The sequence below is a fragment of the Carassius carassius genome, chromosome 32 (genome assembly GCF_963082965.1).
Source record: "Carassius carassius chromosome 32, fCarCar2.1, whole genome shotgun sequence".
Taxonomy (NCBI): domain Eukaryota; kingdom Metazoa; phylum Chordata; class Actinopteri; order Cypriniformes; family Cyprinidae; genus Carassius; species Carassius carassius.
The window spans coordinates 18,512,207-18,524,576 of NC_081786.1; the positions used below are offsets into that span (position 1 = coordinate 18,512,207).

General features: G+C 33.9%; 1 protein-coding gene across 1 annotated transcript in view; it reads left to right on the forward strand.

Annotated features, from left to right (window-relative positions):
- The window catches only part of LOC132112905 (arf-GAP with SH3 domain, ANK repeat and PH domain-containing protein 2-like), a 74,894-nt gene that overhangs the window by 47,719 nt on the left and 14,805 nt on the right, over nt 1-12,370 (forward strand). The window contains exons 6-17 of the mRNA XM_059520642.1: nt 259-388; nt 480-565; nt 1,378-1,453; nt 1,584-1,670; nt 3,974-4,077; nt 4,245-4,314; nt 5,854-5,941; nt 8,791-8,839; nt 9,499-9,665; nt 11,024-11,157; nt 11,585-11,679; nt 11,766-11,955. Of these exons, the coding sequence (XP_059376625.1) occupies nt 259-388; nt 480-565; nt 1,378-1,453; nt 1,584-1,670; nt 3,974-4,077; nt 4,245-4,314; nt 5,854-5,941; nt 8,791-8,839; nt 9,499-9,665; nt 11,024-11,157; nt 11,585-11,679; nt 11,766-11,955 (1,276 nt within the window). The remainder of the gene's footprint in view (nt 1-258; nt 389-479; nt 566-1,377; nt 1,454-1,583; nt 1,671-3,973; nt 4,078-4,244; nt 4,315-5,853; nt 5,942-8,790; nt 8,840-9,498; nt 9,666-11,023; nt 11,158-11,584; nt 11,680-11,765; nt 11,956-12,370) is intronic.

A 12,370-nucleotide genomic window follows, 5' to 3' on the forward strand; every position in this document is an offset into this window, starting at 1 on the left:
GTTCCAGAAATGGCCAGCCTGCTTCAGCTAAGAGCGTATAAAGGCCTAAACCAAATGCATGAGGCTCTCTCTGGAATTCTGTGTCTGAGAGCAGGGCCCTCCTTCCCCGCAGAGGAAATGCTGCATCCGTAACGTGGGGTACAATATGCCGTTGGAGCATATGAAAAAAGAATGCCCTGCTGCATGAGTGTTTCCTGTGCGTGTGTTTGCGATTGTGTGTACAATTTTGTTTTAAGGTGGTCTATGTGTTCCACACAGTTCTAAAATCGAGAAGGAGAAAAAAGAGCATGCCCGACAGCACGGAATGATCCGGACGGAGATCAGTGGAGCGGAGATAGCAGAGGAGATGGAGAAGGAGCGCCGTTTCTTTCAGCTTCAGATGTGTGAGGTCAGAGACGACTCATTTCATTGTAGAATCCTGTAATAGGCATTTATTTTATGGCGTATGTGCTTCAGTCTCCTCTGTTGTTTTGTTACAGTACCTCCTCAAAGTCAATGAAATCAAAATCAAGAAAGGTGTCGACTTGCTTCAGAATCTCATCAAATACTTTCATGCACAGTGCAAGTAAGTCTGGCCACATTTCTAAATCTTTCTCTTAAATATAGGCTCGAACAAATAATTCACTCACCCCCATGTCATCCAAAATGTTAATGTCTTTCTTTCTTCAGTCAAGAAGAAATTAAGGTTTTTAAGGAAAGCATTTCAGTATTTTTCTCCATATAGTGTACTTCAATGGGAGCCAATGGGATTATGGTCCAAATTGCAGTTTCAATGCAGCATTAAAGAGCTCTACAGGGTCCCAGCCGAGGAATAAGGGTCTTATCTAAAGAAAAAATCAGTAATTTTCAAAAAAAAAACAAAAAAAAAAGACTATATACATTTTAACCACAAATGCTCATCTCGCACTAGATTAGAATGTACATTTACTACTACAACTAGCCTACTACTCTTAAACTGATTCAAACTTCTGTTTAAAACTCGACTTCACACATTGCGTAATCATGTTGGAAAGGTCAAGCATGACGTAAGCAGAAGTAGTAGTTTGGACTTGCATCGCAGAGCTGGTGCAAGTCAAGCATTTGTGGTTAAAAAGTATATACATTTTTATTTTTTTAGAAAATTACGGATCGTCTCTCTAAGTGAAACCCTTATTTCTTGGCTGGGATTGTGTAGAGCCCTTTGAAGCTCCATTGGAACTACAATTTGGTCCTTCAACCTGTTGGCCCCCACTGAAGTCCACTTTATGGAGAAAATTCCTGTAATGTTTTCCTCAAAGACCTACGTTGTTCCAGTGTTGTCTTTATCATGCCTTCAACAAAAATGGAGCATTTGTTTAATTATTTGGAAATAAACCGGCATTATGTCTTCTGTCCTAGCTTCTTTCAGGATGGTCTCAAAGCAGTGGACAACCTCAAACCCTCAATAGAGAAACTCGCTACAGACTTGCACTCGGTGAGAGATTTTTCAAAGCTGAAACACTGACATTTCAACCTTTTACTGGCTCACACCACTGATCTCTTGGTCAATTCTCGTTTTTTACCTTCACAAAACCTTCTGTTTCCACTGCTGGATTTGTGTTCAGATCAAACAGGTACAGGATGAAGAACGCAGGCAGCTAACCCAGTTACGGGATGTGTTAAAGACCACTCTGCAAGTGGAGCAGAAAGAGGTTAGTCCTTTCTCAAATAAGATCCCACACAATTTACAGCAATCTGCAAACTACAGCACTATTCAAAGAGCATTTATAGCTCAGTTTGAAGTGTGTCTGAAATAAAATGGTTTAGATCTTCTGCTCAGCAAACACTGAATGGGGAAACTGGTCATCGGCCTCTACTACTGCTTTATCTTCCTGCAAATTTTCTCACCCTCTTAATCTTTAGTCACTCTCAAGACATTTAAGTGTTTCCTCAATCAACTAGCTTTGGCATATATGATAACAGACATTAAGAGATTACACACATTTAATCTTAATGCAAATAATCAGAAGTTAGCAATCTTTTGGACTCCATGTGAAAGTAAGAGTTTAATTTGTCTCGCCATCCAGGTTACACATGACATCCCTGTTTATTATAGAAGTGCACAATATATCTGTGATCACAGTGGTTTCGTATAATCAGTCAATCAATTAATCTATTTCTTTATTCATGTATTTATTTATTGCCCACCTTCCTATTTTATTTCACTAACAGCCTTGTTTACTAAAGGAGTACACTATATTTGTTTTCGACCTATTTTAGATTTTATTTTGTTTTATTTTATTATTTATTTTTTAATATTTTTTTATTTAGTTTTTTGCCCTGCTTACTTTACTTCACAATATATGTATACAGTTGCAATCAAAATTATTCAACCCCCTTGACCTGCTAGACATTTTGCAGCCTGGAGATTGAACTGGCCACTCAAGTACATTCTATGACTGATCCCTGAACCAAGCAGTTGTAGATTTGGATGTGTACTTTGGGATGACTGTCCTGCAGGAAAGTCCACTGATCATCAGCTTCAGTCTTTGCACCAAAGGCATCACAATTCTTGTCAAAATGGCCTGATACTTCAAAGAATCCATGATGTCCTTCATACAGTCATGATTTCCACTTCCTTCTACAGTAAAGAAACCCCATAACAGGACTGATCCACCTCCAAGTTTGACAATGGAGATGGTGTTATTCTGCTTATGAGCTTTGCCTGTTTTGCAGCAGACATACCGCTGATCCATGGGTCCAAAAAGTTCCAGTTTGGTCACATCACTCCATAAAACATTCCTCCAGAGCTCCACAGGTCTACACAAATGAATTTTATCAAGTTCAAGTTGGCCTTTTGTTCTTCTTGATCAAGAGTGGTATTCTGCAAGATGTCTCAACATGAAGGCCATACTTGTCTAGTGTTCTTCTTACACACTGCATTGAAATGGTTTTCCTCCTTTCATCGGGTCATCTTGCAAGTCTTTGGCTGTACATTGCAGGTTTTTCTCAGTTGCTCTGATTAATTGATCTATCTATCTATCTATCTATCTATCTATCTATCTATCTATCTATCTATCTATCTATCTATCTATCTATCTATCTATCTATCTATCTATCTATCTATCTATCTATCTATCTATCTATCTATCTATCTATCTATCTATCTATCTCACAATATCGCACAAAATCGCATTGATTTTGGCCACAATTATCATTTAAATTTTTTTTATTTTTTTTTTGCAATAGGCACTGTACACTTTTTTCCATAGCCATCATAGAATTATTTGGATGACATTGGCTATTTTTTTCCATTTCTGACTGAATACTCTAAAAAAAAAAAATTTATTCATTATTAGCCATAATATAAAAATAACTGGCCATTGATGTCACACAGTGTTTGATACATTCTTACAGTATATAGCAATGTTGTTTTAGTATGCAAAATGCTTTTTGTAACCTGTCTGAAGAATGCTCTCTTCTCTTCTTTAATGCTACCGTCCTTTGGCAACAAAGTCTAGGAGAGTAAGTTTCTGCTTGGTATACATGATCATACTTGTGCATTTGCTATTTCCTGGAATTGTTTGCAAAATGTAAAAGAATAGAAAAAAAAAAACATGCAGTGCTGATTAATTAAATCTAAGGCTCTGAGTGCAGTTCATACAATGTTGGGGCTGATGTCTTTTATCCAACCTTGAGTGATGTGTCACTATATTTAAGCCGAGCTTTATACAGCACAAACATTCAAAATATAGCCCATTTTGGCTTTCGTCCAACTCAAAACATCAGTACTAAAATGGCAGTGTTCTCATTACTGGCTCAGAGCCTTGTGTTCCAAAGCAGTGCGTTTCCAAATGAGCTCAGCTCCCTGGGGATGCTTGAAACCCACTGCTCCCATTTCCTCACTGCAGTGACAACACTGCTTTTCACTTCCTCTGACTGCTGACGTGCCAGTGCTTCACTGCTGCTGTGTACTGGTACAGAGAACACTTTTACATATCTGTTCTCCTCATAGGACTCGCAGGTTAGACAGAGCGCCACCTACAGTCTGCACCAACCCCAGGGTAACAAAGAACATGGGACAGAGCGCAGCGGGAACCTCTACAAGAAGAGTGATGGGTAATCATATTTTGACATCAGATAACATAGTGTGCATTAAAAAGCCATATAGTGAGTTAATGCACATTCGTTACAATGACTAAAGTCTTTCCTGCGTAAGTTGTCATGTATTTAACGCTTAAATAGTCATTGATGTGGCTTTTATGGTTTCCTGCCTACTTCCTCAGGCTGCGGAAAGTGTGGCAGAAGAGAAAGTGCACGGTCAAGAATGGTTATTTGACCATCTCGCACGGGACGGTATGTAATCTACTTCTGACATTCTTTATATTTGATTTGATTTCATGCTCATGTGTACATGCACTAACATATGGGTAGTTAAAATGTCAAGTGGAGCAGAGACAGCAGTGTCCTGCAGGGTAACTTGAAATTTTAATGGGGGTGGGCATAAGGATCTTGAAATATTGATGCTACTATTAGTGATTTAGTAAGAGAATTGCTTTTTTTTTGCATGAGAATAAATGTACAGTATACTATAAGCTTTGAAGTGAAAACATTAGCTGTTATTAATAAATAATATGATGTTTCACAAAAGGGAAGATATCGTTTTTGTACTACATAACTGTTTAGTACTATTTATTGTACTATTCAGTGCTATAACTATTTTTTACTTTTTTAAAATTTTTATTTTATTGTTCCCTTTTCTAATTAAAAAATGTGGTCTTGCAATGTTAATTGTGATGACTTTTAAATATCATGTTACATAAATATAAATAAAATCACCAAAACTTTCCATTTAGGAGAGGTATTGGTTTCTATAATCTACTATGTCTTGGAAGCAGTTGATATTGGATTGAAATGGAAATAAAAGTGAAATTGCCCATCCTTAAATAACTTTAAAAAAAAATTCTTATTTCCTATATGTATGTGTGTGTGTATGTGTGTGATTATGATAATTATTATTTATGCCATAATGTTAAATGAGAACACAGAAAATATTAATGCTTAAAAAAAAGAGTTTGTCACACCGTAAGTGCATTTAAGTGAACTTGTGAAGGGTAAATGGTGATTTAAAAATAGTAAATAAATGAATTTAATAAAAGGGAACAGTCACAGCACCTGCAATATACTTATCTTTGATAAATCACGCAGTTCCCTCATTAGTGCAGTGCTAATTCAATAGTCTTTCAGCCTTCAACCCAAGTCTCTCAGTGAACATCATTAGTCATTTTACTGTCTTTTCCAGAGGCATTTCCTTTGGCCTCAGTGTTGTTCAGATCTGATGACTTTCCTTGTCACCAAGACAACTAGTGAGAGGATAACAGGAAGTGTAGAATAAAAGAGTAATTCAGTAGCTGCTTTTCTACACCTTGTGCTGGAGCACATCAGCATCAGCCTGGGGCCTGATTGTGAAACTTTAGGACATTTTTGCTGTGGCTGAATCTCAATTTCTCAATGTATGAAAACAGAGAGCCAAATATATTTACATTTATGAAGGGATTTATAAAGGTGTTTTGGGATCTGTTTTAGGACCATTAAGGTTTAAAAAAAAAAATATATAGATTATTTCCATGTAATTATTCTTGTTAGATTTTCATTACAGTAAAATTATTTTTTTCTGTGACAAAATAAATGCTGTAATATAAAGATTAAATAAAATATCAGTGTAAATTAAACTCAGTAAACTCAAAAACAGAAAGAAATACGACCTGTACATTTTCTTTCTAAGTTTTAACACTAAATCCCGGTTTTAGGCTTGTATGTTGAGATGAGTGTAACTATTGCTCTCTCTCTTTCTCTTTCTTTCTTTCTCTTTTCTCCTCTCTCTCCACGTCTCAGGCTAACAGACCTCCTGCCAAACTCAATCTTCTCACCTGTCAAGTGAAGCACAACCCAGAGGAGAAGAAAAGTTTTGACCTCATCTCCCGTACGGTTACACCCGTCACCGTTACTTCACACACATTTATAAATCTGATATGGGAGCTCTGTAAAACCTAATTAAAGCTTGGCTGCTAAAGACGTAACTGAGAACATTGAGGGAAAAAATGTTAGAGCAGCAGTACAGAAAAAAGTAGGAGATTTAAGTTGTTTTGAGGTTTATATTAAGAGATCCTAATCAACCAACTGAAAGTCTATTTTTGGCATTTTAAATGATAATAGATATAGTATTAAAATGAATACATTTGTAAAAAAATAAATTAAAAAACATAAACGTATATAATCATTTATATCTTGTATTCGGTTGTATTTTATTTTATTAGACATTATGAATGTGTTCATATATTGTATAATTGGAGAGTCTGTAGATGGAAAATTCCCCAGCACTTTATAGTATGGAACCTTGCAGTTCTGTGGCTTGTAGAGTTTCATTGTAACAGTCAAGGCTACAGAGTAACAGAGTGTTGTTATTGTTATCTATGAGGAAATAGTGGCTGAGGAAACACTGGCCCTGGCTGAGGGATTTTCTCCCATGTTCCTGTGCTTCCTTTAACATCTCATCTAACCACAGGAAACTAATGCCAGAGATAAAAACAAGTTCAGTTTTATGTGTCCCTCCATGAGTGGGCGTATTTGAGCTTATCTTGCTAGTCCCATCCTCTTATGTTTTTTCCAGTCTTCCTCATTCCAAACGAATTGTCACAGTGTCACTCTAGTTTTTCTCTTGGTTAACCAGCACAACTTTATTCATCAGACTATCAGTGTTGTTATTGTGAACTCGGCTAAATCCATTATCATCATTTTTATCTATTGAAATAAAGCTGAAATAAAATAAAATATAAAAATTTGATTAAAAAAAACTAAACTTGGATATATATATTAGAAATAAAATATAAACTGAAATAAATAAATAAATTACTAAAACTGAAATACTAAAAAAAAAAAAAATACAAATGACAAAATCTCATAAAAAATATTTAAAAATTCAAATAAAATTCAAATTGAAAATATAATAAAAACTGTGAATCTCTGAAACTAGTTTCAGATAATAGTAAAAACTAGGGATGCACAATATATTGGCCTTCATATTGGTATCAGCCGATAAATGCTCATTTTTTCTGTCATCGGTATCGGTCCGATAAGAAAATTTGGGCGATATCTTAAAGCTGATAAATAATGCATTATATCCTTCGACACATGACACTTGTTTGAATTATTTATGCACTATTTTATATATTTGTAAGACTTTTTATGATGAAATTTGGTAATGGGAGAGTAAAACAATTTTTTAAATGTACACTGTTCAAACCAGGCTGCTTATGTTGAAGTGTTTGGGATGTGGCTTTTAATAATGAGACATTTTTTTTGTAATCAGGCTCTCAAAAAAATGTGGATATAGATTTATCGGCCAACATATCGGTTATCGGCTTTTTAAAATAAATAAATAAAAATAAATATTGTTTATTGGTATCAGCAAAAAATGTTCATATCGGTGCATCCCTAGTAAATACTATAATAGTTTATAATAATAATAAAATAATTAATTATTATTCTGCCCCCAGGATTTTGTGGCAAGTTCCATAAGACAAATAAAATGTAAGGAATAAGGAAGACAAATTTTGAATGTTATAAAAGCAAGTTAAGTTGGAGCAGTGTTGGGCGGGATCTTATGGATCACAAGTTATTAAAAATGTAACAAGTTGTGTAATTATTTCAATTATTTGATTAAAGCAATGTAACTGATTACTTAATTGCTAACCTTTTTTTTTTCCAATTGTTAAATAATTTTCAAAAATGTAAACCAGGCATGTTTAACCTTAAAAAACTTGTACTTAACTCTGATTATTGTCAGACTTTCAAAAATCCTTCATCGCTTAAGATTAAAATAATAATTTTTTCAGCACAGCCACCCTAAAACTTTAGCACCTGTTTTTACTTTGAGATTTTTCTGAGATCTTCTCAGTCAGGTTGTAGCCTGAAACTTTCAGCACCGGCAGATTTGGTGTGCTGCATATTCAAACAAAAGAACCAATCAAAAGGATCAGAACAGCATCATTTTACCAAATTACTATTTAAAGGCAAATATACTGCCTTTAAATGGCAGTAGGCATCGTGCACATCAAAATCAGGAAAAGCAACAAATTAATATTATTCAACATATATTAGCTTTTTACATAAAATATTTAGTTGTAATCTTCTTTTTGTTGGTACTAATAGCCTCGTGGGCAGTGCACCGATAAATATCTCGGTTGCACCTCAGGCGTCCTGAGTTCAAGTCCTGGCTAGCAGACCTTTCACAATCCTGTATAGTTACTATCCTATCAAAAATAAGTATTTTTTAATAAATCTTAAGAAAAGAGAAAACATTCAGATGTAATCCTCTTTGTAATTGTTAACATTTTCATAACTCTAATTGAATTGCACATTTCCCCTTGTAACTGTAATAGATTACAGTTATGTTTACTTTTTCATTCAATTATGTAATGCCTTTACATGCAGCTAGTTACTCTCCAACAGTGGCTGCCAGGACAACGGAAAAGGCCTGTGACAACATTTAACATGAAGCACTGTCTATATACAGTGCATCAGTTGATGTAGGAAAGATAAAGATGTCACAATTTTGCAACAAAAATGTAACGATATTTGGGCCATGTCTGCAGATTTCAGTTAACAGATTTCACAGAGAGCGCATCAATTTATGATGGGCACAGTGATATAGGGATGGACAAAATATGGGGCTCTAAACAGATCTATTATTGTCAAACCTTGACCTGTTTTTTCCAAGGTCTGTTTGTGCTTTCATCTAACAAAGTCTTTCTGTTCTTCTTTCACTCTTAGATGACAGAACTTATCATTTCCAGGCAGAGGATGAGCCAGAGTGTCAAATGTAAGTGTGTTTGTCTGTGTGTTGTCTGAGGAAACCTGTCATAGGGACATTCCCTGCAGTTTTAGGGAATAACTAACTGAAAGTACCAAAATACTGCAGCTCTTCCTGTAATTAGCTGTTTTTACCCCAATGAGGGGCATTTGGACAGCCATCAAATTAGACTTCTGATCTGATTCAATTCAAAAAATGATTCGCTGATTTGAATCACAATTCATTTGTGTTCATTGATCTCTTTTGCAAAGCACATTTTTCATACCTCTTCTTCTTTTTTTCTTTTTAAATAGTTATTATTCTTCATTTTTTGTTGTTGTTGTTGTTTTTCAGCATAGCATTATCTGTATTTACTGTATATATTAAGTTTGAAACTGTCCCTCTAATTTCCTGGTTGTTTTTGTGACAGATATATACTTTAAATGCATAATTGTGGATAATAATTCATCATGGATAAAAATGGTTCCCCTTTAACTTCAATACTTTTTACTAGTTTCTTCTAGTGTAGTGATCTGCTATTTGAGACAGTAGTTGAACTAGTTTAAATTGAGTCGCTAGTTTCTTCTATCTTCTCCAGCCTTAATTCCCTACAATTGTCTAAAAGCTGTTACTGTCAGTAGAATCAGTGCTCTGTGTTTCTTATTCCTCATGATCTCTTCTCTTCTCAGATGGATCTCAGTGCTGCAGAACAGCAAGGAGGAGGCGCTCAACAACGCCTTTAAGGGTGACCAGCATGTTGGTGAGAACAACATTGTGCATGAGCTGACCAAGGCCATCCTGGGTGAGGTCAAGCGGCTGGCGGGTAACGACGTCTGCTGTGACTGCGGAGCTCCTGGTGAGTGACCTGGAAACTGACAGGAAGGAGCATGTGGAGAAAGCAGGGGGGGGGGGTCTGTTTTGAATTGGCTCACAGGAAGAACAAGTGGAAACTGGTTGTAAAGGAACTCTGTTATAAGGATTGAATTTTCATAGGCTCCTCAACATCAGTATGCCAAAACTTTATTATTATTATTAATGCATTTATTAAATATGTTTTAAAATTATAATAAAATAATACAAAATAAAATAAAATGTATTCTTAATATTATTATTATTATTATCATCATTATTATTATTAATTATTATTATTATAGAATTTAATGTAAATAATGTATTATTTAATAATAATAATGGATATATCAATAAAATGTAAGCAAATGAATTTGTAAAATAGTATTGTAATGTATTTTTTAATAATGAATTACTTAAATATATTATACAATAGTAATACAGTAAAAACATAAAAAAATTGTATTATATGATTTTCTTTCTTTCATTTATTATTATTATTATTAAATAATACATAATAATTAATGAATACATCCATGAAATGATATAATGTAATGAGTTTGTAAAATAGTATTGTAACATACCTATAATGTTAATTATAATATAATTATAATAATTATACAATTATTCTTGTTGTTGTTGTTAAATAAATTACTAGAACAATAAGGATAATTACATAATTTAATAAAATAATGCAATACACAATAGTGACAATACCTGTAATGTATTTTTATTAATAATTACTTAAATGTGTTAGAAAATTGATACAATAATAACATAAAAAAATTATAGTTATTATTATTATAGAATTGCATATGTTCCGTTTAATTTGCTCATTTCTTATTAGTTATAATAATTATTTTAATATTAAATAATAATTAATACACCAATGAAATAATTATGTAATGTAATGAGTTTGTAAAATAGTACTGTAACATACTTATAATGTTAATTATAATATAATTAATGATAAATTATATTATTATTATTAATAATAATAAATAATGATATACATGAATTAAATAATGATATTATGTAATGGATTTTTTAAAAGTACTGTAATGTTCTTATAATGTTAATTATAATATAATTATAATAATTATAAAATTATTATTTTTATATTCTAAATGTTTTTATTTTTTACTATTTACTTCTTGCCAAAATATTTTTTAGATCAAGAAACTAATCAGATTTTAGAGCATATGTGTTAAGCAATCAGCATAATTGATCATAAATCTGTACTTGTCATGGATTGTGGGAATGAGGACAAGCGGTTTCATCTTTTGTAAAGTGTCACACTGTGTTCTTGATTGACAGCCTCTGTTAAAGCTGCTCATTTATTTTCTCTCTCTCAATCTCCCTCAGGCCCCACGTGGCTCTCCACCAACCTGGGCATCCTGACATGCATCGAGTGTTCAGGGATCCACCGAGAGCTGGGTGTTCACTACTCCAGAATCCAGTCACTAACACTAGATGTTCTCAGCACCTCAGAGCTCTTGGTTAGTGTTTGATCTTTGATTTCCCAGAGTGCATCTCCACAGGTTCCCCAGCACTGCAGCTGTAAGCCTCAAATTGGGTTTATTTATTTATTTGGTTTGCACTGGATTCTTTTGATTCAGCCTTCATGCCTGAAATTTTTATAGGGTTTGCTCAAATCTCTTCCACGTGCATGATTTCCGACCAAAACGTTTTTGGTTGGCAATTTAGGATCATTATAGCAATTACCCAAGACTGCAGAACTGTTAGCTCGCGTCTCTGATTGAATGCCAAGATACATTGTTAGGCTGATTGGGATATTATGAAGTAGCAAAACAAATCATATGGACCCTAAATAAATGCGTTAAGTCTGTTCGTTGGTACTTTAGTTTTGCACCACTGTTGAATCTATGCATGTGTTTACGTCTGTGTTTGTGTTGTGGTGTTTAGCTGGCCAAGAACGTGGGGAATGCTGGGTTTAATGAGATCATGGAAGCTTGTCTGACAGCAGAAGATGTAATCAAACCAAATCCGACCAGTGACATGTAAGCCAAGATTTGTCATCACCTTATGTCATTATACAAATTCATATTGTATGGTTGTACTTATTTAATTCCCTGCAATGGCACAGGCAAGCGAGGAAAGACTTCATCATGGCTAAATACACAGAGAAGCGCTTCGCTCGTAAGAAGTGTCCGGACGCGCTGTCCAAACTGCACACGCTCTGTGACGCTGTGAAGGCCCGGGACATCTTCTCTCTCATCCAGGTCTATGCTGAGGGTGTGGACCTAATGGAGCCCATTCCTCTGGCCAATGGCCATGTGAGAGTTTTTCCCATCTCAACTTGGATTGGATAGGAGCTGTTCAGTTGTGGATTTCATTTATACTTTTATGTGATGTTCAAATAAAAATAATAATAATAATTATTATTATTATTAAAAACACAATAATACATATTTTTTTGAACTTTATAAATAAATAGTAAATGTATTATATAATAATTTAAAAAAAAAAAGAAAATATAAAAAAAAGAAAAGTATAATTAATTATTTTTATTTGAACATCTTTTAAAAGTAATAAATTAAATCCAAATTAACTTTATATATAAACCACAGGGAAAGCAGATATATATTTATCCTGTGGTTTTATGGTAAATGTAGATTTTTACTTTGAAATTAAGCTCAAGTACAAATATTCCTACATTATTTAGTTATTTATTAAGTATTTAAACGTATA